We start from the raw sequence: 24,116 nt of genomic DNA, 5'->3' as shown, positions 1-24,116 counted from the left end.
CTATAATAATAACTGTTAACAGTAATCAAATAATACGATATTACATTCCGGGCACGGGAACATTCAATCCGTCTATTTGTATTTAATTAAATGCTTGTGTATATTGCATTACCAGAGTAAATCTACACGTACAAAATTATGTTGATATACACATATATTATATTAGTTTTATTGAATTTGACATGTTCGATCATTGATACTTACTATGGTAGGTCCTTGTTGCATCACAAGTACAAATTCATCACTAGGGGCGACAAAAATATCTTATTCAAATCGCCCTATACGAGAACTTCACAAATATGATAAAAAGCTGATTATTTAATAAATGGAGTTAGTAATTCGAAAAGGGAAACAAAAACAGCGTTTAAAATAAAAACTAAAAAGTTTATTAAAAATTAAAATTAATCTAAAAATCGATTAAAAACACAAAAATAACAGCATAAAATAATTCATCACAAAAATCTGTGATCAACTTATTGCGACAGTTGACACAGCATAGCGACACCACGTAGAATCCAATGCTGAGGTGGTTCTTCCGTCGGCAATCTTATGGGAATTACGAAATTAGTTGAGTGACCGGTAGTGGACAGGACCCCTCGTCTTTCTGCGGTTTTGTAAACAGGACAATCGTAGGTCTTTTTAGGCACCAAATCAGATCGCTTAATTGGCAGCATCAAAATCTATAAAACATTCATCGATTTTTGGACAAAACAGAAGAAAATATAAAGTATCATGAATTATTGGACTAAATGTTCATGTTGTAAAAGTTACTATAAGTACGAGGTTTGTTCAAAAAGTATCGCGATATTTCGATTTTCGACTATTTTGTGGCATTATGTTGGCTCTCATGTCTCTCATTTATACCGACAAGTTCGGCGATGTTGAATGTCCAGTTACTTTTTGACAGCTACTTTGCTTGCACGTGTTTTGGCTCGTCCTAGATTTTTAGCTATTCTAAAAATTTTAGAAGATGTGAACTACGAAGAGGGTGTCGGACGCCTGAGCACGTCAACGACAGACGAAAACATTGATGAAGTAAAGAAAATAGTGTTGGCTAATCGTCGAATCACCGTTAGAAAAGTTGCCGAGGACTTATGATTTGAGCATGAGACTGGTCGCCGCGAAATTTGTACCAAAATTGCTCAATTTCGAATAAAAACATCATCGCATTAACATTGCTAAGGAGCTGTTGAACTCCAGAGGGTCATAACTGGTGATGAATTATGGGTTTATGGTTTTGAAGTGAAAGCCAAAGCTGAATCATCCCATCAATAGAAGCTGCAGCACGAGCTAAGTCCAAAAAAAGCGCGCAGGAGTGTGGTGCATCATGAGTTCTTGCAACAGGGTAGAACGGTTAATAAGGAATATTACCTGCAAGTTATGCGCAATTTCTGCGAAGCAATTCGCCAGAAACGCCCAGATTTGTGGATGAACAAAAATTAGCTTGTCCACCATAATGCCCCTGCTCGCACATCGTTGTTTGTGTCCCATTTTTGGGCCAAAGACAACACACCAATAATGCCGCAGCAACCGTATTCCCCACATCTGCCCCCTGTGTCTCTTTCTTGTTCCCGATACTGAACAGGCCCATGAAAGGACGACGCTACGCTACGATTGAGGAGATAAAGACGGTATCGAGGGAGCAATTGAACAAGATCACAAGAAATGATTTTTTGAAGTTCTACGGGGTTTGCAAAAAAAAACCTTGGCATAAGTCTATAATATCTGGTGGAGGATCACTTTAAAAGGGACAAAGTAGATATTTATAGATATATATACATAATAATTTTTGAAAAACGCGTTACTTTCTGAACACACCTTGTATTCAAAGGTTTGCTATAGTTAATTCTAGTAGTAAATGATACTGACAATGAATTTTATTTGTTATCTTATGACAAAACAAGGCAAAATAATGTCGTTTTTTTTTGATTGAAAGATATCTACCCCTTCATTAGTTATAAGAACTAACGTACTATTGGAACAGGGGCGAATAACACTTTCGGAAGAGACTCGTCAACAATCATCTTTTGCATATTCCACCTTGCACCTTCCAAAAACAAACCGTAAACATAGACTCCATCTGCTGGAGGCTTGGGAAATGTCTTCTCTTTTTTAGCCTGAAACATCAATTCTAGTACCTATGTGACAAAGAACACTCAATGGCATATACAAACCTCGTATTCAAAAGCCAACAAATCAATAGCAATAGTATATTTTCTAGCAAAATTTTGTTGAGCACCCGTAAGGAAAGCCTGGGTGAAGAAAAATCCTGCAATCCAAAATGTGGGAGGTGGGCCTTCATTGAACCATTTCTGGCAATAAATAATCTCACTTTTACAAAAGAACAATAAGTAATGGTTATTGGAGAGTACCTGAAGAAATTCAAGTCTTGCAAGAAAATCGTTGACATAACTTCCAAGGGGTTTTAGCGAAGGATAAGAGTTGCGCGCCCACATTCCCGGTATTCTTCCTGTCAACATGCTAACCACGACTTCTTCCAGATCATTAGACATAACAATTAGGCCTAATAAAAGTGGTCAGCATCAATGCTTATTTAATAAATTAACAGTTTAAATAGGTACCCCTAATTGCCTTCTGGACATTTTTCAGGCTTTCTCTGATGGTTGTCAACAGTTTATTGAAACGGTGCATTTCTTGAACAAGCACAGTGTTCATACTTTGTGTGTAAGAAGTTGGATATTTGCGCATTGCTTCGTCAATGTCGTAATTTTTGGGCAATTTTGATAAAATATCTGAGGCTATGTCAAAGATAACGTCTTCTGGTGATTTTTCTGAGCTTTCACTTGAAGTAGCATCCTAGAACAGTTTATTCTAATATATTTACAAATATATACAATCAATCTTATATTACGTCCAACTTATTCATTATTTCGTCATAAGATATTAATTTTATTTGGATAAATTTACTCTAACCGTAAAAATTTATCAAAGAAGGAAGTGATTTTCTGTATTCGTTTTCACAAAAGTATGTGAAATATGTTTCTTTTCTTCAATTTTATAACATTAATTGTAAATATAATTCTTATTATTAGTTCTGGACAACACTTACCATAAAAAGACGAATATCCTTGTGTATTAAAAAATAAGAGAAAGAATATGTTATATTTTTTGCCTATTTTTGAAAATACTTACATATACTTACAAGTTGTTCCTAAGATGAGTAAAAATAGGAACAGACATACACATACACATCAAAAGCAATATACTTTTTAATCCTTTTATGAACATATTATCTAATAAACAGTACCTGGGTCAACAAAATACTTGTGAAAAGTAAATTAGTTTCATTCTGGTCTTTTGTAATATCTGCGTTTGCATGCATTCCAAACACTTCGGGGTGGGTAAGCAATGGTAGAGATTTCGTATAATTCATAAATTCTTCGTATTCCTCTGCATCAGGGCAATAATATTGTCCTATAAGGAACACATAAAAATAGCAAAGCTTTAATTTATGTTCCTTTTAAACGGTAATGTTTACAATGCCTGTGCTTGGTAGATACAAACTATATGAAAGAAAAGATACTTAACACCGACGTTTCGTAATTGGCTATATGATTCCTCATGTTGTTAAATAATCGAAGCAGTTAGTTGCAAGTTTATAATATAAACCACAAAATAATAATTTAAATTGCTTTGTAGAATAAATGTGAAAAGTATTTTAAAATGTTAACATATGCAGACAGTAGATACATACAAAAAAGTATTTTTTATTAACGATTTTACATTTTTAATTTTACCTGTTGGATCGAATGCGTAGTGACGTACTTCAACGATTTCTTTACAATAGAACCTTCGCAAAATTGTATTTAAAGTCCTTCTGTCCCAGTCATCTGTGACCCTACCTCCATAGTTACATTCACCTGTCAGATACCTTAAGGCAACAAACTGAACATCCTGTATAATAAAAGGGCGTAATAATATGTTTTTATTACATAAAATCTACATACGGAATATTGATTAAGAAACATTTGGAGCTGCAACACACTAATTCTCAAGTCAGTTTCGTTAAACTCATATGGAATATTCCAGCCTAGTGGTCCAAATTTCCGTCTCTCTTGAATTAAAGCGTGAAAGAAACATAATCCATATAATAATCTTTTAAACGCTGATGGTTGTTTGCAATTATCAAACCACTCTGGGTCACATATTGGATCACTTAGATACGATCTGGTAATGTTAGCCTTTAAACCTTTCGGCGGTTCGTTTGTCATTTTTACCCCGTTTTGCAATACCGAAACGGGAAAATGTTCAGCCGGATATGAGGTTAACCACAATCTGAAATCAGGATGAGTATTGTCCAGGGTCAGACCTTCACAAATCTAGAACAAAGAGAAAATTCTTTTCTTTCCATTGTTAGATAAGATAGCGAAGTAATTACTCTTTCTAAAGTCGGCATAAAACTTTTCGCTAGATGGCAATTCTGAAGTACAATCCAATTTCCGTTTTTCACGCCTTCGTCGATAAGTTTCACTGCTATGGGGCCTTGGCCTTGTCCTAAAGACAATGAGAACAGTCTGGCACCAAAGCCTTGATCTTCGGCAAATTTTAAAAGAATAGCTGTTGGATCAGCACCAGGTGTTAAGACAAAAATTAAAGGAATACAGCAATGTGAATCGGAATATGACGATGCCAAGTCGAAGGGAGGCGGCTCGACAAATTGTCTACCAAGTTTTTCTATAGGAAATGTACTTCGTCAGTGAATTTTCTGCAGGTACTTACTGTTGTTGCTGAAAGTGAGTATTCCGTACCTTGCACAAAATCTTGTACTGCTGGAACAATTTTATCTGGTCGAATGCAGCGTAGGACTAACATTTTTTGAAATTGATTTAGTGACTTGTGATAGGGATCCGGTAAAACGAAATGTTGAGGTTCAGGATCATCGAACATTTTTCTCCAATGCTCTGAATTGTTTTCGAAATGTTTGCGTATACCCCTAGAGATTTTTAAATTTCAATTTAAATGGTATAAAAATTGGTTTAAGGAGGAACTGAAACTGAACAGAAATGGTGGCTTGAAATGACTGCACCTCTAGCAATTTATAAACGCATTTTCATGTATTCTACTTGTTAATTTGTCAAAACTTCTTCTTATGACAAAATAGAATTCTCCTGCAGTGATAATGATTTAATTATTTGGTGACGTATACGCATATAAAAATTTACTAACAATAAAATATGTTATACCTAAATGCACTAAGTTCATCGAGACGACACAATTCGTCCCATTGTTTGGACACTAGCCATATCGATGGGTTTTTATGAGGATTATCCAGACCAACACCTCCTGTTAGTAAAAACATCCACTGTCCTTGGTCTATCAGATTTTTGCTTTTAAGCAAATTAATACAGAGTATCAGAGAAAATAGCAGCTTATCCTACAAATAGAGTCAAAATATCATCAGGTGCTTTTGGTTCCTTGAAGCTTTATGATTATTGTTTACACAGGAATGTTTTGGTGTCTTTAGGATATTATAGTGTCCTTTAGGACATCTGGAGTTTGTCATAGTTTTAACCCTTTGTGTTTGCTATTACTATTAACATTTTTACTGGCATAATCATATTTTATGAGGCCTGTAATGAGCCTGCAACTGTAGTAATAGACTCATTTTTTATAGCTAATTATTATCAATAAACTGATGCACGGTTAAGTGATTATCGATGATCTAACCATTCAGTATTGTTATGTAGCTTATAAAATAGAAATTAGATTAGAAAAAGAACAGAAATTAAAGAATAGTTCAAAATACTCACGAGAAATTTATAAAATATGACTAACTACAGCTAAAATATATTTTATTGTTGATGGTTGATAACTTTCCAAACAAATTACTGTGCAACACTGAAAACTTACCTTTTCGAATAAACTCCTGCAAATATTAACATACAATGAGTACGTGAAATAGTTTTTTAATATTGTCAAACGTTCCTCTACATTCTCAGTTCTCTCCGTATTGTCGATGGCCGACTTGAATAAATTCATGAACCAAACCAGAGAATACTGATACATCGGATCAATATTTGCCAGATCGGCTAGAAAATGGCATCGTACGATTAAAGTGTGCGTAATATCTAATGTGATTTAATTAATTACTTGTACTGAAGAATAAAATAGTCGAATGCACTGCGATAGGAATATATCCAAGTCTAGCTTTATCAATCATCTTTTCAGTTTCTTCAGCAACCGCTTGCTTAGAAGAGATTTCGTTGGACAACACCTTCGAAGAACTTAGAATTTGCACAGCGGTTTCATCTTCCAAAATATTGCCTTGAGACGAACTCAAAACTTCTAAAATTTTATCTTCGATTTCTTTGAGCATTCTACAAACCAACAAATCACATATTGTATTAGAGGACATGAATTTATTGCACTTTTAGTAATGATCAGCGCAAACAACCACGAGCTTTTTTGTAAAACTACAGCCCGATTTTTCTTACCGTTTATTTTCTGCTCCTTGAAGGATCAATTGATTCTTTTCTGCTTCTAAATCGGGCCTCTCTTTCGCCACTGTTACTGCTAATAACTGATCTTCCAAACCTACTGAGGTGATCATAAAATTTACCAAAGTAACTTTAACTGCCACCTCGGGTAAATAATGAGGGTTTCTAAGCTTTGTAGTTATGTATAATCTAAAAATTTTTGTTTTTATTTCCAGTTAAGAAGTATTAGTAGATTAAGTAGTACTTAAAATCAGGGTTGTATTCTATAACGGAGTCACCAAGCTTTAAACACCAAGCCCCTCCGTGTTTAAATATTGTCCTTGATAAAACTGGCTCCAATATTGGATCCAATTCTTCCAATACATTCTCTAAAAGAACCTACAAAAAAATATACGAGTCATATCGACAGTCAGTAGCAGCTTGTAGTAGTAGGAATAGAGTTAATTAGATAAACTTACTGGTTGACCAAACTGAATGGCATTTTCTAAAACTCGAAGATAGTCAGGTTGGGCAAGCCTTATCGTCGCTAAGCTATTAGCTTTTTCCATATTTTTCACCCATTTATTTGCCTGACCTTGAGGATCTATCATCAGGGGCCAACGGCGAGTATTCCTAAATTTAGGAAACGTACATTGCTTTTGTTATTAAATTATATACAAAAATTTAACAAACACAAGGAGAGGCTGAAAGGTTCTTCGCGCTTGGTCTGTAAACTGTTAATTGAGCCGATACCTCCCTGTTACTACACTGAAAAATTGAACGAGATGCATTAGCATGTCTGGCCAATTGATGTCCTTGACGTAGACATAACCAATACTGAAGCAAACTTAACTTGAAGGAATTCAATTACTCTAAAGTACAGATTTGGCCATTAGCAATTTTTTCTTGTTTAGTAATTCCAGAAAACCTGCGGTGAAAAACGTTTGACACCGATGAAGGCATCAAGACGTTGGTAGATGAACATTTTGAATGTAAACATAAACAACATATTTTATAAAGCTTTGTAGAACAAGCGCACAACACATTTTTTAACTGATTAATAAAAACTATGTTTTTCAAATTTTAATCGAGGACGTTTCAGCCTACCTTCGTATTTTGTGAAAATTAAAACATAAAGTAAGAATATTAAGCGAACTAGAATTGTATTCTCTGCTACAACCCGAAATGTCCAATGTTTCAATCAAAAAACATTATTTTAATTGACAACAAATTGCTTTGGAACGATAAAATAACAGAATTGAACAAAAAACTGACTGTTAGGTACATTTTTTGGGGTATATTATTATGTTAACACTAAACAGAGGTCCATATCGGATTCCAATTTGTTTTGTAAACAATTCCAACTTACGCAACAATTATACCATTATCTATACTGTAGAGATCGCTGGGTAAGCCAAAAATATTCCATTGTCTAATGATTACTGCCTCACCCAGAACAGCAGTTAACTGGAAGTCTTTTGTACATGTAATACCATACTTAATTAGTTTTCCTATCCAAATTTCAATTTGTTTTTGCCTAAATGGTAAAGTGAATGGTCCCAAATAGGCAACAACGGCGGAACTAATGAGCACATCACCTGTAACAGGATTTTCTCATTATCGTCTTAATATCTTAAGCATCCGATCTATTAGAAACTTGTAATAGAGCAACATCCCGGAGCCGCCAGGCATCAGTTATTTTCTGGGTAACAAAATGGGTGGGATAGGGTAGTGTTAGTATGTATTTTGATCGTATGCACACCTGCTAACTTGGGCCGACGGATAAATTGGTGATATTGGATGCTAAAAGTACGTAAAAACTACTCGCTTTTCTTAAAAGTCTTATTTTTATTTAATGTTTCACAGAATATTATTGATAATTAATAAACACTGCCAGACACTTTCCAAGTTCACAAAAAAAATCGTAATTTTACTTATAGACTGAGTCTTCATTTTTAAATATGATACATAGGGAACTATTCAATACTTTTTGTTGTAGGACCCAAAGGCCGTTTAATTATCGCGATTGTGCTTATACACAAAGCGACATTTTAAGTGTATTTGGAGGAAGTTTGGCTGCTACAATTGGTCTGTCTGTCTGTTACAAAAAGTATTGAAATAGTTTCCAACAAAATTTTTCAGTCTCTATCCAGTCTCTCAGATTCTTTCAGAGCTTTTTAGCGTCTCTAAGATCGTCTCTCACAGTCTTTCACAGTATCTCAGTTATTGCCTAGGTGTTTTTATGGATCTCTCACAGTCTCTGTATGAGAGACTCGAACGATAAAATTGTTAATTCAGAGATTCGAGTCTCTCGTTCAGGGACTGGATAAGAAATAAGGATCTCATTATGAGCGACTCGAGTCTCTCGTTCAGAGACGCTAAACAGTTTTTGAAGTGAAAACTTCTTTAGGGACGTTGGGCACTTTTTGGCAAGGGAAAATGTTATGCGTCCGCGTCACCGACATGCTTGTAGCAGTATATCTGTAGCTATATAGCTACGACGATCGATGCGGTTTTTACGCGATACTTAGATAAATTTCAATCAAACGTTTTCATTTTTTACTTTAGTTACCATAAGCCTATTGTATCTTTTTTAGAACATAATGAAATAATTGACAGTTAAATGTTAAAAATCAAGTACATTGAAATTTATGTAAATATTTGAATAATAAAAAACCATATAAACATGCATATAATTGTTCCTCGGAGTGTCAATAGATGTGAAAACCAGATTGATGTTGATAATTTTTATTCAAACATTGTGAAATTTCAAATTTTAATACTAAAAGTTCTAAGTTTTCACTTCTATCGGCAGTCCCTATAACTNTAGTTACCATAAGCCTATTGTATTTTTTTTTAGAACACAACGAAATAATTGAAAGTACAAAAAGTCTAAGAATTGTTGAAATTAATGATGACAATGATGCAAACAATGTTAAAAATCAAGTACATTGAAATTTATGTAAATATTTGAATAATAAAAAACCATATAAACATGCATATAATTGTTCCTCGGAGTGTCAATAGATGTGAAAACCAGATTGATGTTGCTAATTTTTATTCAAACATTGTGAAATTTCAAATTTTAATACTAAAAGTTCTAAGTTTTCACTTCTATCAACAGTCCCCATAACTGCCAATTTTTTTTTTGACAGTCTTTCTCAGCGACACCAGAGAGACTGGATGAGAGACGTAGACTCGAGTCTCGCTTTCAGAGACTCTGAGAGACTGAACATTTTTATCTCGGGATATTATTTTTAAAAATGAAGATTCAGACTATAAATAAAATTACGATTGCTTTTGCGAACTTTGAAGAGTCTGGCAAAATTTACCGCCGACGGACAGTGCTTGACAGTGTTGATCAATATTCTGTGAAACTTTTGTAAAAATTAGCACTTATACAAGCGAATACAAGAGATTACGTATGTTTAGCACCTAATATCTGCAAACGGACGGTCGGACCAAGTTAACAGATATGTATACGTTGAAAGTACCTGCTAATATCACTCTATCCCATCTATCCTGTTACTCCTAATATCTGGCGGCTCTGTAATCAAGGACTATAGTGCTTCTAACCTATGTATCTTTATTTCATCATATTGTAGTTGGTTATGATTCTCTATAAGTGTTCTATTTTATCGCTTTACTTATTGTACCCACCAGTGATAATGAAATATTGTATGCCAAGTTGCTTTGCCGTTGCTAACCATCTTGCGCCTTCGCTTCCCAGTCCACCAATTAACGTTTGAGCCCTATCGAGCTTCTTTTGGCACATGTCCACTTCATCGTTAAGTGCTTGTAGTTTCGTTTTTTCAATTTCGAGCGCAGCTTCTAACGCAGCCAATTTTTCTCTTGTTAATCGAAGAATTTCTCTTTTCTCTTCGAGTGCAGTCATGGCAGTTCGAAACACTGCTTCTGCAGCTGCCAAAGCTAATTTTTTGGGGGCCACTACCTTCGCTACCCTGTCGTATTTTGAAATAGCGATTACCCATTTACACAGACCTGGGAAATAGGTACATTTTCAACTATTTTCCGGTAGCAAAGTGAAAACGTTTCAACAAAATATTAAAATTGTGGTAGGCTTTTTCTAATTCTGCAATTTAAATGGTAACCATTGTTACATAATATCCATACATTCTTATTTAGGCCACTAATACAAAGCTGGCATATATAAATTATTTATTTAGAACTGCAAGCTAACATCTACATTCATATTGGGTCAGTTATCGACTGTTTAAATAGCGGAAAATACGAGTCGAATATGATTACGAAGATGCAAATAATGCAGGGTGGTGAAACAGCTTGCCGTTTTCACTCACCTTGCGATGGTTCCCTGCCATTTTCTATATTTCCTAATTATTTATTACTTATATATAATTATTATTTGACTAAATAAATTGTTTTCATCTATTTGCTAACATGAAAATGTTAAACAAATTGTCGCCATAAAAACGTAAATAAAAGAAGCCACACTATTATTTATTCGTATAAAATAGAAAGACAAAAATGAAAACCTTCTGCAGCAGTCGACGCTACTTTGATTTTGTCAGGATCAAAGTTTTCGTCATTTAGAATCCTTTTTTTGAGCATATCCATAATTTGTGGAGGGATATTATCCTTATCATAATTTATTAAACTATCCAAAAAGTGCATATCCCCAAGGACTTTTTTACTAGGACCCCAGTAATCTTCAACTGTGCCTATTCCACTGGGAGCAGGAACCTTATCCGGTTTTACTCCCTTAAAAGATTTGTTAACGTTGAATAGCAAAGTTAAGGTTTGCTTAAACAGATGCAACAGTAATTTTAATTTTCCTTCTTACTTTTAATATACATATAGCCTCCATGACTAATCGGACACCTTTTGGAGGACTCTTCATGGTTTTTACGATTGTGATATCTGCAGGTGTTAGGGTATTCAGAGCTGCTAATGCTGCTTCCAAAATCGGCATGGCCTCCGCTAAATCGGCGTCACATTCGTCTTTAATTGCCTGGGCTGCTTTTGCCTATTACTCAAAAAATTAGAAACGTTTTCTTAAATAGTAAAATTAACTCATAACCACCTGTTCATTGGCAGCTTCCTCATCAACCATCACTAGTTTTTCCACTTCTGCGACGTCTAACGATTCCTTTTCGACCTTTTTCATCGTAACTGCGACCTTTTCTCTGGCAACAACCAATTGTGGTTGAAGGGCCTCCAAACTTTTTTGCATAATAGCCACTTGTGATCCAGCGAATTCTAATTTTTCTAGTCCAACTTCGTACCTTTCTTTGGCCATTAATACCGCTCTAATTAATGTATTTATGACGAAATAAGTAGTAATAAAAATCGATTTAATCAAAGGGACTTTTTAGAAAAGTATTTATGGTGTACCTGGTAGGAAAGGGTATCTCTTTCAATTTTTGTCAAAGCCATAATGCATATGTAACTTGGACTAGCAGAAAGTAAGACATCTTAAGTCATTAATTAAGTATTTCAACTTTTGCTTGTTTTTTTAGGTAAACATTGAATTTAAAAATTTACTTCAGAAAGTTCTAAATAAATTAATGTGTACAGCACACCCCACCTACGTTATTTTGTGAATAGATACTGTCAAATACAAATATAGCTCTATTACTGTAAATAAATGTTTACCTTCGTTTTTTCCCCAAAAATTCTTTAAACGTGTTGATTAATTCCAAATAGGAGGTTGGAGTGACATAATTGTGTCTTCCAAGTCTAGCAAAGAATTCGTCGGATAAAGTTTGTGTACTAGTGTGGAACAGTTGACACATATCTATGCAGACGTCCTTCTCCTTCTCAGTGAGTTCTATTTCTCCTAAGAACTTCGTAGCTACGGCCAAAAGAGCATCTTCGGGCCAAGCCTAACATGTAATTGAAACGGTTGGTAAATAAAGTGAAAAAGGTTAACGTAATTAGTGCGTAAAACCTGAAACCAGTCAATTGTACAACAATTAACTATCGCCGGAAACTTCCTTATCCTAATCCTGAATCCATCGCCAATGGGGCTCATTGCAAGGACGACATGCAATTGTTCGCGCACAATTTGTATGAATAAATTGAAAAGGGCAGCAGGACTTCCGTCAGTTTGCATTGATTTTTCTCTCTGTCGATCAAATTGACGCATTTTCTCGCAAATTTCCACTTTCTCTTCGGGTGTAAATATGTTAGGTACTTCACCGGAATTCAATAAATTGCTTATATCCTCTAAGAAGGACTCTTCTTTTATCTTTAGAAAACATAAATCGAATTGTTTATTTATGTATGGGATGTATGCATTGAAATTGAACCTGAGTGTCAGTAAATAGGAATACAGCATGCTGATCGCTCGAACTGGTCCTTCGTAAAATTAATTTTATGTCTTCGTGCCACTCGTTCATGCCATACAATCGAGTAATTTCCACCTGCGCCACATCGTATTCTGATATATGAGCAGCCAGTCTGGTAAGGGATTGTCTTCCGGACCCACCTACACCTACTAACAAGCAATGGCTTCTGGGTTGTTTTATTACACGACATATTCGAGACAAATGTTCGATTGCAAACCTGAAATATCCATAAATAATTAACCATCTAAATTTAAACCTAATTAACTTTTTTTTACCTGAAAAGAACTAGATTCATTGGCTTCTTTGATATACTGTTGTACTCTGCAAGGTAATTCTCAACAACGTTTCGTAAGAATACTAAATCCGTTACCTCTGCATAATACCGTTGATCTGCCTTCGGATTAGCGAAATCGCAATAAATTAGCTTTCTTAATTCTGCTTCTCCAATCTTGAATATTGAAACATTTTTCGTTTAAAAAATTATATTACGTTTCTCTTTAGAAAATGGACGATTACAGTGAAATAAGTCATTGATTATCTCACATCAAATAGATCTAATTGTAAATTTCTTGATGTGCAAATCGATAATGAATTGAATGTAAATAATGGGACGCCAAAGAACAGATCCGAAAGATGAAGATTGAAGACTACTCACTTACATAAACTCTCGTCCAATGCCTTGAAATAATTGGACAATTGAACCGAAGAAGTAAATCATATCAACACAACAATTGGAAAAAGGACAAGAATCAAGTCAAAGTTCATCTGTTGAACATTAGCGTCTTATTGTTGACATTCAATTTATTTTATTAATGAGAATTTTAAGAAACCAATGAGTTATTAGACTTTGAAATTGCCCCCTGTAATCTTCACTTAAATTTTAAAATTTCGATTCTTCGATTGATTAACCCTTCCCATTGAATTTTTTGGTGCTTTGCAACACCAATGCTTAATTAAAAGACCTATTTCTCTTTTGTGATATGGAACCATAAGAAGAAAAAGTTTTCAATAAAATACCGACGTACACTCCTTCCAACAGCAGTTGCAAGCCTCTCCAATAGTTTATTCATATCTGCTGTCAACTTATATTCACAAACGTAATGAAGTGTTTCTATCAACCAAAGTCGATCCGCATCATCGACCAATCTATCATAATATACACGCAACACTTCGTGAATCCATAATCTTTTTATTGAATTAGTATTTTCCATTGCGATCGGAAGTGACAATAATACTCCCTGTAAAGGGTTATTTATTTGTAATTGCTAACATCAATATGTATTAGGAATTCATTGATAACATAATGAAACTTTATTGGTTTGTACGCATTCAGTATTATCAAAGTGGTTCCTCATGGATCCGAACATTGGAGTTTCAATTACTTTTAGTTTACTTTGTAAATTACCCCAATAGAAACTGCACATTATATTGGAAGATATTCAAATATCTTTTGGGACTATAGTTTTTGAACTTACTTGGATAACACGGGAAAAATCTCTCAAATTGAACAAATAGTGTGATTTAGAAGGTGTGGGTAGCAGATTTTGTCTACTCAATTTGTAAACCTCCAAGGTAGAAAGAACCACTTCTTCTACCACTGGTTCAAAACTCTTCGAGAATCCCCTGAAATAACGATATTAGAACATTATAATCACTGTATTCGCCCGTAATAGGTACCTGACGTCCAAATGCCAATACATTATTTTGCTGAAAATATTTATCATAATGTCATCACTGAATTCGTCTATGCACAAATGATTAAAATGTCTGGAGAACCTCGGGGTAACAGTTTTACCACCACCTATCGGCGGATTCATGGCACACATGAACTAAAAATACACAAAATACTTTGACATTTTTTTTTAGAAGTGGTTAATTTTTAATATGGAAAAGTAATATGAAAATTCATTTGTCGAATTTTTTACTCACACTACAAACTACTTCAGGTTAATGAGGGAAAATTGTTGCTGTTGTCGCACCCTCGCCGAGAATCGAATCATTGGCTTTACACACCAATGGTCTGACCACTAAGTTTCGAGTGATGACCTGCGATGAGAAAGGAGGTCCGAGGTTCGATTCCCGGTGAGGGTGTGACAACAGCAACAATTTTTCCTCAATAACCTGAGGTGGTTTGTAGTGGGCAAAAAATTCGACAAATTAATTTTCATATTAAAAATACACGTTTGAAAAATTTTGTAGCACCTTATTAAAAGATGTAGTTCTCTCAAAAGTAACTTAATTAAGGTCCTTTTTTTTTCTTTGACTATTAGGATTGGAAGGGTTAATTCCTGACTTTTGCCGATTATTAATTTACCTGTATATCAATTAATTTCATTGGTACAATATCTTTCAAATCATACCACATAAAGTGATCAAACCACTGACGTAATATTTCGATAGGTGGCTGAGCTCCGTACACCTCTTTTTGTGGCATACTGACATCGTCTACAAAAATAACGCACTTTTTTCCAATTGGAGGACCAAAAACACCTAAAATTGTTTCCTATAGTTTTAACCGAGCGGCTCATTTTAATAGGCACCAATTTACCCTTTCGTCTTTTATCTAATTTTCCCATAATGATACTCTGCGTTTGATTCGCAGACGTTTGTGCAGAAAAATTTATAAAAAGGGGTATAAACGTTTTCTTCTCAATTCTTTTCAGAAGAAACTCCTGAAAAGTTCTCGCGTTATTTTTCATGAATAATTTAGTGCAATTGTATATTTATACCGTTACGTAAACTGATTTTCCAGTTCCTGTTGGACCTACTACCATGACAGCTTTCTTGTGAGTCACCAATAGTTTCATTATAGCAATATTTCGTATAGTTTCAACCGTCGTAACCATTATTTGATTGACTGGAATATCTCGTGGAATAGGAGGCGCGGTTTCTAGTTCAGACGACCAATATTTCCAAATTCCTTTGCCCTAATAATAATTCCATTCATGTGGATATTTTAAGAGACAGTATTTCGTCAAATATACAGTTGAAAGGTTACATTGTTTAGAGAAGAAAAAGAAATACCTCTTTTATGTAATAATAGTCAAACACAGAATCAGCTACTGGCAAAACAAACATGTACGGCTTCTCTGCTTTCGGAATTTCAAAAGGTATTCCCGTTGCTTCGTACAGAGGTTTAGGAAATTCACGATCAAGTAGACCTCTGAATACCACGTTGAATTTTAGACGACTTGCAGAATCAATTGTGGCTCCCAAAGCCCAAATACAAGAAAAGAAAAAGGTCCCTTCGAGCTGTGCCCGAGCGTCCAAGTCTGACAATTGTTCCACATATTCCTCATTATAAAAATCGTCCATAAAACAGTCGAATAAATTCATTACACCTTTCACCAAGTTAGTGTCTGAAGTAGGAGAAAGTTCCTAGAAAGATGTCTAAGTGAGTTGTGGGATTTGATTAAATCTCAGGATAAGGAAAACATGATGATACTAAATAAAACGTTTTGTTAATTTGTTAAGACTTTCTCAGGTACTCATAAATTATTGTTCAGAGTGTCCACTTAATTGGGTTAATTTCTAAGGTTTTGCCTCTGAATTCACAGAACATTTGCCGAAAAATTGATCCGTTTGGAACTGATAAACCCTATAATTCCAACAACTTCGAGTAGCGGAAGCTTCTCCATGCGTGTAGGGTAAAATCAAACAAATTCATAGATATTTACCCGTAAACCCCCTTTTCGGACAAGCCACAGAAGAGGTGTACAAATACGTAGATACATCTGTTGCACTATATTCTTGTGAAAATCTTCCAGCAATGGCGGTAGTGTTGCCAACCAGGATTCTAAAAGAGGTTCCCACCCTAGAGCTGCAGGTTCCATATAAATCATACCACACCTCGAGACCTAAATTAAGCAAATATTAAATACATATAGTAAAAACAGAAAGGATTTTGATAATTACTGTTGCAGGAGAAGCCACATCAAGATCCATTGGTTCAAAAATGAGATTAGTTGTGTTAGATAGTTGTATAATCTCTCCAGACATTAAACACAATTTTTTGTTATCGTCCAATACGGTATTCATGTTTTCAATCCAGACTGCATCAACTGGACCGTCGAAAATTAGCCATTTTCTAATGGTAACAATATTGTTTTATAGAAATTATTCAACGAGGAGAATAAGTCAAGGAACACGGTCATGGGCCAATAAAAATTGTGAAAAGTTTAATACCTATCTTCTGTAGTTGACATGGCAAATTGTCGAAAACTAACAGCTAAAACACCATCCGACCACTCGTGGGATACGGGATCAAATTGCCCATACAGCTGACCCATTGTTATTGACTTTGGATTCATGACAGTGTAAACAGCTCTATGTTCGTCCATTCCTCCCTTTAAAGAAGCTTTCGTAAATAAATAATTAAGAACGAATATCACAAAATTACTCTTTCTTCTATTAACCCAAGAGCATCTGCCAGAGTGCGATAGTTACTAGTTTTTCCAGCAAAAGGAAAACCAACGATCATAAGACCATGTCTTACGACAATCATTTCGTACAACTGTTGCACTTTTTCAAGAAAGAACGGTGTACATTGAAGATTGCGGGTTTTACAACTATCTTCAACTGCTTTATTAAAAATATCGTAGTCGGGAGGAGGTAGCACGACACCGGGGAACAAATCGGATGTTATGCCCTGCATAAAGTTAATAAAGAAAATGACAGAATGAAAGTAAAATGTTGAAATTCTTAAACAGAAGTTTTTCCGAGGAAAACGCTGCTCTTGTAGAAGTTAATTACCTGAAACAAAGGAACATCAGGCTCCAGAAACTTCGCCAAATTAACGTCCTTGATGGATCTCAAAACCAGTATGTCTTCTTGTTCATCCGGATATCTTAATTTTAACTGAGCAGCAGCTCTTAAAACTGATTTCACTGCCCTCATTCCTACAATGCAATCACCGATCATATTGCGTGGTTTACCGAAATTGTATAATAATTAAAATATACCATAATCGTAATGGTGTTGGGATGATAGTTGTTCCGAACACAACCTATAGGTAGCAACAATTTTCACTGATAGAGGTTTGGCTTCTAGGAAACCGCAAGAATATAACTCAATTTCTGATATGAGGGCATAGTCTGGTACCATCATTGCCACGGAGCGGAAAAGCGCCTGGAAAGGAAAGCGTGAATTTGTGTCCAACTTAATTTACAATTCGAACAACTTTTAGATTATCCGGTAACTCTGATCTACCGGCATATCCGGGATTCATAGTAATGAAGACGGCGCAGGTTGGATCCAGTTTCAGATGAGTACCTTCAAACAACAAGTCTTCAACGCCTGCATTGACAGCTCTTTGAATCGTTAAAATTTGTTGAGCAACGACAGAAAGCACTTCCAAGTCGATTCTGTTAAATTCGTCAAAACACGACCAAGCCCCGCAAGAAGCTAAACCCTAAATAACACAAAAGTATTTCATCTTTCTGAGCATCTAGATAAATTATATTGATCTCGTGGCCCAAATAAAGAAGATTTTATTTTGGCTCGATTTCCCTTCTAATTGATTCTTTTTACATTCGTCCCTTGTTCTACGTATTTCATTGATCCGCCCGGGGTTTCCTGCAAATTACCTTCTACTGTGCGAGCTCGATCACAGAACACAACAAATTGTCCATAATATACAATATGTCACCAATAGTGGTCAATAAGACCCTGCACTGTAAATTGATATTCCATACAGTCCATTCAAATATATGTACAACCCTTCGATTACGTATTACCTGACCGGGAGGGGGGGGGAGTGAACTAATCAATTTTATTTCCTCCACAGTACGCATTCACAAGATAAACCTAATTTAATTGACTTTGAAATGTACAATGTGATGATATACATTCCTTCTTTAATGATACCAGCAAATACCTATTTGTCCTTATCAGTAATTTTATATTAATTGTCGTACCTTGAAGAATTTTCCCAGAGCTATGTAATCCAACCCATCAGAACAGTTAAAAACAACGCATTGTTTGGCGACCGCTTTCGCAAGATCTTTTGTGGTTTCAGTCTTCCCTGTTCCTGCCGGACCCTCTGGAGCTCCTCCTTAATTGTCAATAAGACATTAAATTTGGAAATTTATTATCACTTTTATACAATATGTAAATAGTTACCCAAATGTAGGTGCAAAGCACCAAAGAGTGTCCGATAACATCTATCTGTTAAGGGCGTTATCACCAATCTTGTTGTGTTTCCAAGGTATTCGTACCCGTACATTAATGTTGAATTAATCATTCGGGTTGCTAGTTGTTTATTCTAAGAAATTATTCGATTTATACGACAGGTTTACTAAAAATAGTTTTATACATTTGTCTTACTTCCCAATAGTATCTCAGATTAGATAACCATTGAAAGTCATCAACACTTCTCACTTCAGTATCTATTATTTCTCCCAACACGTCTCTTGCGTGGACATCCAAGACAATTAAAGCACCTGAAGATTAAGATATTACAATTGATTCATTAAATATATTTCATTTAATTTCCGTGCCTTTCCCTTATTTTATGATAATAATGTTGGAATCAAAGCCAGTGTGAAGGCAATAGATTCTTTTTGGTTCGGTTTTAAAAGTTGCATGTTTCGCGTGGTTTTAAATATTTATTTAAATTACGATTATATTTGTTGTACAAACTAATATGTTTGCCTGTTTTGTAATAATTATAGAATCTTGTTTCATTATCACATTCGACACCATCTGCAGAAAAAATCATTGACATTAAAACCTTGATAAAGATATGCACTTATAGGTACGCGAAATGTCGCGTTGACTTAATAAATAAACTGACTCTTGTCTGGCTTGGATTCTAACATTATCTTCCTTTATTTTAGATTGCTCACCTAAGGTTATACGATTTTGTAAATTCAATTTTCCTCTTACCAAATCCACTATTTTCGATATTTGGAAATTACAGGTTTCAAGGTATTTTTTCATTGCAATCATGCTTATTAGAATGGCTCCATGTACTTCAGCCGTCCAGTACATCATTGCTATACATTGGATCTAAATACAAAGAAATTTCCCAGAAAAAGTAAGTAAAAGGGTTAATTTTATATTTGATTTGATGTTTTCCCGTAGGAAAAAATTCCATTCTATTTCCATTAAAAAAATGCCATTTAATGACCACTAAAATAATTAATGGTGATAAATTGCCAATGGGATGAATGGAATTTCCACTAGAATTCTAGTGGAGATCCCACTCCCGAACTCAGTGCGTTCCATTGGAACTTCCATTCCTTAATCCAATGAAAATCCTAGTGTCAATTATTTATTTTTTACCTTTAATTATTGTTATTGTTAACTAAATAACATTCTTTTTAATCAATATGGAATATTAGGTTTTTCGACGAAAAAAAAATATGAATTACATGACAATGATTATTCCAAATAATGTCTTGTTTATTTTTTTTACAACTTCAGTACGTTTTTCTTCATTTTTTTTAATATGTTTTAATCATCTCAAACCAGATCTTCTCCATTTTTAGGTACCCAATTGTTTTTCCATTTATATTTAATGGTTTTAAATAGAATTTATAAATTTTGCATTGGTTCCCATTGAAAATCAATGGAAATTTCTCCTATGTAAATATTAATGGAAACAATTATTTTTCCATTTATGCCAAATGGTTTTGAATGGAATTTTCAAATTTTCCATTGATTCCCATTGAATTTAATGGAAAATTTTCCTACGATTAATTTTGGTTCGTACCGTTTGACCAGGCCATACGAGGACCCAGACATCACGAGGTTTCTTAGTATAATCGGCAATTGCCATGGCAACCATTTTGTGAACAGACTTCTTCATATCTATTTCCAATTCTACCAGCCATTTTTCAACTTGTCCTCTTGCCAATGCAGTTTGAATGACATCCACAAGTGGTACAATCTCTCCTTCAGATGATTTCATATGTGTTACATCCATATCAGCTGTAAATGTTAGTTTAGCTATCCCTTCGAAGCATTTCTTCAAATGAGGCTGGACTCTACAAACAACGAAACATTTTTTAAACAAAGAAAGAAATGGTAGGAGTTGAAATAATTTTTGCATTGAAATAAAATAGTTACGGGAATTACTACTTTCCGCTGGTATTTATTGAATTTTTCTTATACTTTCCTTTACTCTGTGCACTGCAAATTACCTTGTGGGGTCCTTGGTTTCGGATAGAATTTCTAATAGTTCGTCATTTGACAAGAAGAAGAACCGAGGGAAGTATAGTCGTTTTACTTCCAAGTAATTGTTTAAACCACGCTGCACTGCGTCGAGCAAGCCATTACATTTGACTAATCTTTCAACCATTTTGTCTATTTCCACAACCACCAAAACTTTTGGTTCAGTGTAAACGGTTTTCATTAATTCTCTCCAAATCTAGAGCAAATGGTGTCGAGAATAAGTGTCAACTATTACGTTTCTGATGGGATTCATAAAATATGTATGTATATGTTTAGTACTATGTTCGTGCAATGTTCCTAAATATTACCTTATCCATGGCAGTAAATTTTCGACCCTCTTCTGGCATTTGCTGTTGAATATCTGGTGAAGAGAAAATTGGCTCCAAATACATCCACGTGCTCTGAACTTTTAACCACTCGTCGATAATTACCTGAAGTAAATGCAGCCTGCGTTCCCAGTCTCTACAAAGCAAATATTTGAAACTCATTTATATATTAGTTACATTATTATCTTACAAAATTTCAGCTTCAAATGGTTTGATGTACGGGGAATTCTTCATCGTTTGCGCCTTAATTATATGATCATCTAGTTGCACTTGGATGTCGTCAATTGCAGATATAACGTAAGTGCCAGTATCTCTAGTTAAATTAAATTGTTTATCAAATTTATCAAAATACTTATAAGTTGAATGCTTACTTGTATTCCAAAGCTGTGAATGCTACATCTTCCCATTCTGCTTTCATTTTTTTAATATTCTTTTCGAGATTGTTTTCTTTGGAAGCAGCCTCAGATATTGACTCAAACTTTTCAATGAAATCATGTAAACCGTAATCGATTACTTTAGCTAGTGTTAGTTCCTCATCAGGTACTATAGGGAAGCCTACAATTTCAGAAATCATTTCCCAATGTCTCTCTTTTAATCCAGGATTTCCTAAAGTGTGAATAATCGGCAGATTTTCCTTAAAATCTTCAATTTCTTCTCGGACCTGTATAAATTAAATGGTATAATATAAATTATTGGAATATAATATATTTGGTCTTTTCAATGTTTCTATACCGTTCCTGCCAATTCGCATGTTGCGGGCTTGTCAGAGAAACTTTTCTCTAGTTTGTAAACATTTCTGTAATAAGTGGTGACTTCAGTTTCTATTTCATCGGGGTCATACGTTCCCACCTTGGAATTTAACCATTTGTTGCGATTTTCCATGTAATCGACGGCATTATCGTATAACTTTTTAAAAGGAGTTAATTTGTCATGGGTTTTCTTCCTCAATGGGTACTGGGTTTCTTCGAAACCATAAGCTCTTTCTTCTGCATTAAATTCATCTATCAAGACAATGGCATGCACCAATCTAAAATTAATTAATGTTGTTAAGAACCGTGTAAATCGATTCAATATATTCTTTATTTATTTATTTTCAATTAGCTGTTGGCAACCCGCTTCGTTGGGTTTACATTTTCACTTATTCTAAACGGGTTTTTGGTGGACGATTCGCAAATCCAAATAAACAGCAGATTGGAGAAATCTCTAATATTATTGAAAACCACACAGTTTTCAGAACACTGATCGAAATATAAGAAAAATACCCCTAAAATTATCCACCACTGTACATTTTCACTTATACTAAACTAGTGTTTGGTGACCGATGGTCGGATCGCTAACACACTTCAAAATTGACAACTTTTGAACATTATACGAGATTCCAAACATTTTTTAGGACATTGGTAGAAATACATATAAAATATCCTAATACACTGTCAGAACCCATCCCACCATTCACGGATACATCCTCCTCGAATCATTCAGATCAATTCACTTAAACAATCCCAGGCATTTTTTTTTAGAATTCTAGACTGTTGCGCAATCTGTAAATGTTAGTTTAGCTATCCCTTCGAAGCATTTCTTCAAATGAGGCTGGACTCTACAAACAACGAAACATTTTTTAAACAAAGAAAGAAATGGTAGGAGTTGAAATAATTTTTGCATTGAAATAAAATAGTTACGGGAATTACTACTTTCCGCTGGTATTTATTGAATTTTTCTTATACTTTCCTTTACTCTGTGCACTGCAAATTACCTTGTGGGGTCCTTGGTTTCGGATAGAATTTCTAATAGTTCGTCATTTGACAAGAAGAAGAACCGAGGGAAGTATAGTCGTTTTACTTCCAAGTAATTGTTTAAACCACGCTGCACTGCGTCGAGCAAGCCATTACATTTGACTAATCTTTCAACCATTTTGTCTATTTCCACAACCACCAAAACTTTTGGTTCAGTGTAAACGGTTTTCATTAATTCTCTCCAAATCTAGAGCAAATGGTGTCGAGAATAAGTGTCAACTATTACGTTTCTGATGGGATTCATAAAATATGTATGTATATGTTTAGTACTATGTTCGTGCAATGTTCCTAAATATTACCTTATCCATGGCAGTAAATTTTCGACCCTCTTCTGGCATTTGCTGTTGAATATCTGGTGAAGAGAAAATTGGCTCCAAATACATCCACGTGCTCTGAACTTTTAACCACTCGTCGATAATTACCTGAAGTAAATGCAGCCTGCGTTCCCAGTCTCTACAAAGCAAATATTTGAAACTCATTTATATATTAGTTACATTATTATCTTACAAAATTTCAGCTTCAAATGGTTTGATGTACGGGGAATTCTTCATCGTTTGCGCCTTAATTATATGATCATCTAGTTGCACTTGGATGTCGTCAATTGCAGATATAACGTAAGTGCCAGTATCTCTAGTTAAATTAAATTGTTTATCAAATTTATCAAAATACTTATAAGTTGAATGCTTACTTGTATTCCAAAGCTGTGAATGCTACATCTTCCCATTCTGCTTTCATTTTTTTAATATTCTTTTCGAGATTGTTTTCTTTGGAAGCAGCCTCAGATATTGACTCAAACTTTTCAATGAAATCATGTAAACCGTAATCGATTACTTTAGCTAGTGTTAGTTCCTCATCAGGTACTATAGGGAAGCCTACAATTTCAGAAATCATTTCCCAATGTCTCTCTTTTAATCCAGGATTTCCTAAAGTGTGAATAATCGGCAGATTTTCCTTAAAATCTTCAATTTCTTCTCGGACCTGTATAAATTAAATGGTATAATATAAATTATTGGAATATAATATATTTGGTCTTTTCAATGTTTCTATACCGTTCCT

General features: G+C 34.6%; 1 protein-coding gene across 1 annotated transcript in view; it reads right to left on the bottom strand.

Moving 5' to 3' along the window:
• Positions 1 to 445: 445 nt before the first annotated feature.
• The window catches only part of LOC108739690 (dynein heavy chain 7, axonemal), a 29,807-nt gene continuing 6,136 nt past the window's right edge, over positions 446 to 24,116 (bottom strand). The window contains exons 7-58 of the mRNA XM_025976100.1: positions 23,749 to 24,038; positions 23,568 to 23,690; positions 23,360 to 23,513; positions 22,000 to 22,344; positions 21,639 to 21,928; positions 21,458 to 21,580; positions 21,250 to 21,403; positions 20,911 to 21,137; positions 20,481 to 20,754; positions 19,612 to 19,774; positions 19,091 to 19,206; positions 18,887 to 19,028; positions 18,682 to 18,818; positions 17,946 to 18,176; positions 17,728 to 17,893; positions 17,519 to 17,664; positions 17,166 to 17,414; positions 16,952 to 17,112; positions 16,682 to 16,853; positions 16,444 to 16,623; positions 15,791 to 16,144; positions 15,496 to 15,693; positions 15,315 to 15,438; positions 15,081 to 15,256; positions 14,444 to 14,595; positions 14,242 to 14,389; positions 13,792 to 14,004; positions 13,042 to 13,214; positions 12,728 to 12,983; positions 12,367 to 12,666; positions 12,072 to 12,301; positions 11,500 to 11,725; positions 11,260 to 11,442; positions 10,952 to 11,177; positions 10,098 to 10,439; positions 7,807 to 8,035; positions 6,917 to 7,070; positions 6,703 to 6,836; positions 6,456 to 6,647; positions 6,112 to 6,338; positions 5,872 to 6,050; positions 5,205 to 5,395; positions 4,770 to 4,954; positions 4,400 to 4,695; positions 3,969 to 4,340; positions 3,759 to 3,915; positions 3,269 to 3,435; positions 2,583 to 2,817; positions 2,373 to 2,524; positions 2,175 to 2,312; positions 1,974 to 2,117; positions 446 to 680 (exon numbers count right to left, since the gene is read on the bottom strand). Of these exons, the coding sequence (XP_025831885.1) occupies positions 474 to 680; positions 1,974 to 2,117; positions 2,175 to 2,312; positions 2,373 to 2,524; positions 2,583 to 2,817; positions 3,269 to 3,435; positions 3,759 to 3,915; positions 3,969 to 4,340; positions 4,400 to 4,695; positions 4,770 to 4,954; positions 5,205 to 5,395; positions 5,872 to 6,050; positions 6,112 to 6,338; positions 6,456 to 6,647; positions 6,703 to 6,836; positions 6,917 to 7,070; positions 7,807 to 8,035; positions 10,098 to 10,439; positions 10,952 to 11,177; positions 11,260 to 11,442; positions 11,500 to 11,725; positions 12,072 to 12,301; positions 12,367 to 12,666; positions 12,728 to 12,983; positions 13,042 to 13,214; positions 13,792 to 14,004; positions 14,242 to 14,389; positions 14,444 to 14,595; positions 15,081 to 15,256; positions 15,315 to 15,438; positions 15,496 to 15,693; positions 15,791 to 16,144; positions 16,444 to 16,623; positions 16,682 to 16,853; positions 16,952 to 17,112; positions 17,166 to 17,414; positions 17,519 to 17,664; positions 17,728 to 17,893; positions 17,946 to 18,176; positions 18,682 to 18,818; positions 18,887 to 19,028; positions 19,091 to 19,206; positions 19,612 to 19,774; positions 20,481 to 20,754; positions 20,911 to 21,137; positions 21,250 to 21,403; positions 21,458 to 21,580; positions 21,639 to 21,928; positions 22,000 to 22,344; positions 23,360 to 23,513; positions 23,568 to 23,690; positions 23,749 to 24,038 (10,503 nt within the window). The 3' untranslated portion in view covers positions 446 to 473. The remainder of the gene's footprint in view (positions 681 to 1,973; positions 2,118 to 2,174; positions 2,313 to 2,372; positions 2,525 to 2,582; positions 2,818 to 3,268; positions 3,436 to 3,758; positions 3,916 to 3,968; positions 4,341 to 4,399; positions 4,696 to 4,769; positions 4,955 to 5,204; positions 5,396 to 5,871; positions 6,051 to 6,111; positions 6,339 to 6,455; positions 6,648 to 6,702; positions 6,837 to 6,916; positions 7,071 to 7,806; positions 8,036 to 10,097; positions 10,440 to 10,951; positions 11,178 to 11,259; positions 11,443 to 11,499; positions 11,726 to 12,071; positions 12,302 to 12,366; positions 12,667 to 12,727; positions 12,984 to 13,041; positions 13,215 to 13,791; positions 14,005 to 14,241; positions 14,390 to 14,443; positions 14,596 to 15,080; positions 15,257 to 15,314; positions 15,439 to 15,495; positions 15,694 to 15,790; positions 16,145 to 16,443; positions 16,624 to 16,681; positions 16,854 to 16,951; positions 17,113 to 17,165; positions 17,415 to 17,518; positions 17,665 to 17,727; positions 17,894 to 17,945; positions 18,177 to 18,681; positions 18,819 to 18,886; positions 19,029 to 19,090; positions 19,207 to 19,611; positions 19,775 to 20,480; positions 20,755 to 20,910; positions 21,138 to 21,249; positions 21,404 to 21,457; positions 21,581 to 21,638; positions 21,929 to 21,999; positions 22,345 to 23,359; positions 23,514 to 23,567; positions 23,691 to 23,748; positions 24,039 to 24,116) is intronic.

The sequence above is a fragment of the Agrilus planipennis genome, unplaced genomic scaffold (genome assembly GCF_000699045.2).
Source record: "Agrilus planipennis isolate EAB-ADULT unplaced genomic scaffold, Apla_2.0 scaffold93, whole genome shotgun sequence".
Taxonomy (NCBI): Eukaryota; Metazoa; Arthropoda; class Insecta; order Coleoptera; family Buprestidae; genus Agrilus; species Agrilus planipennis.
Note: the sequence above shows the minus strand (reverse complement) of the source record. Positions and strands in the feature narration are given on the sequence as shown.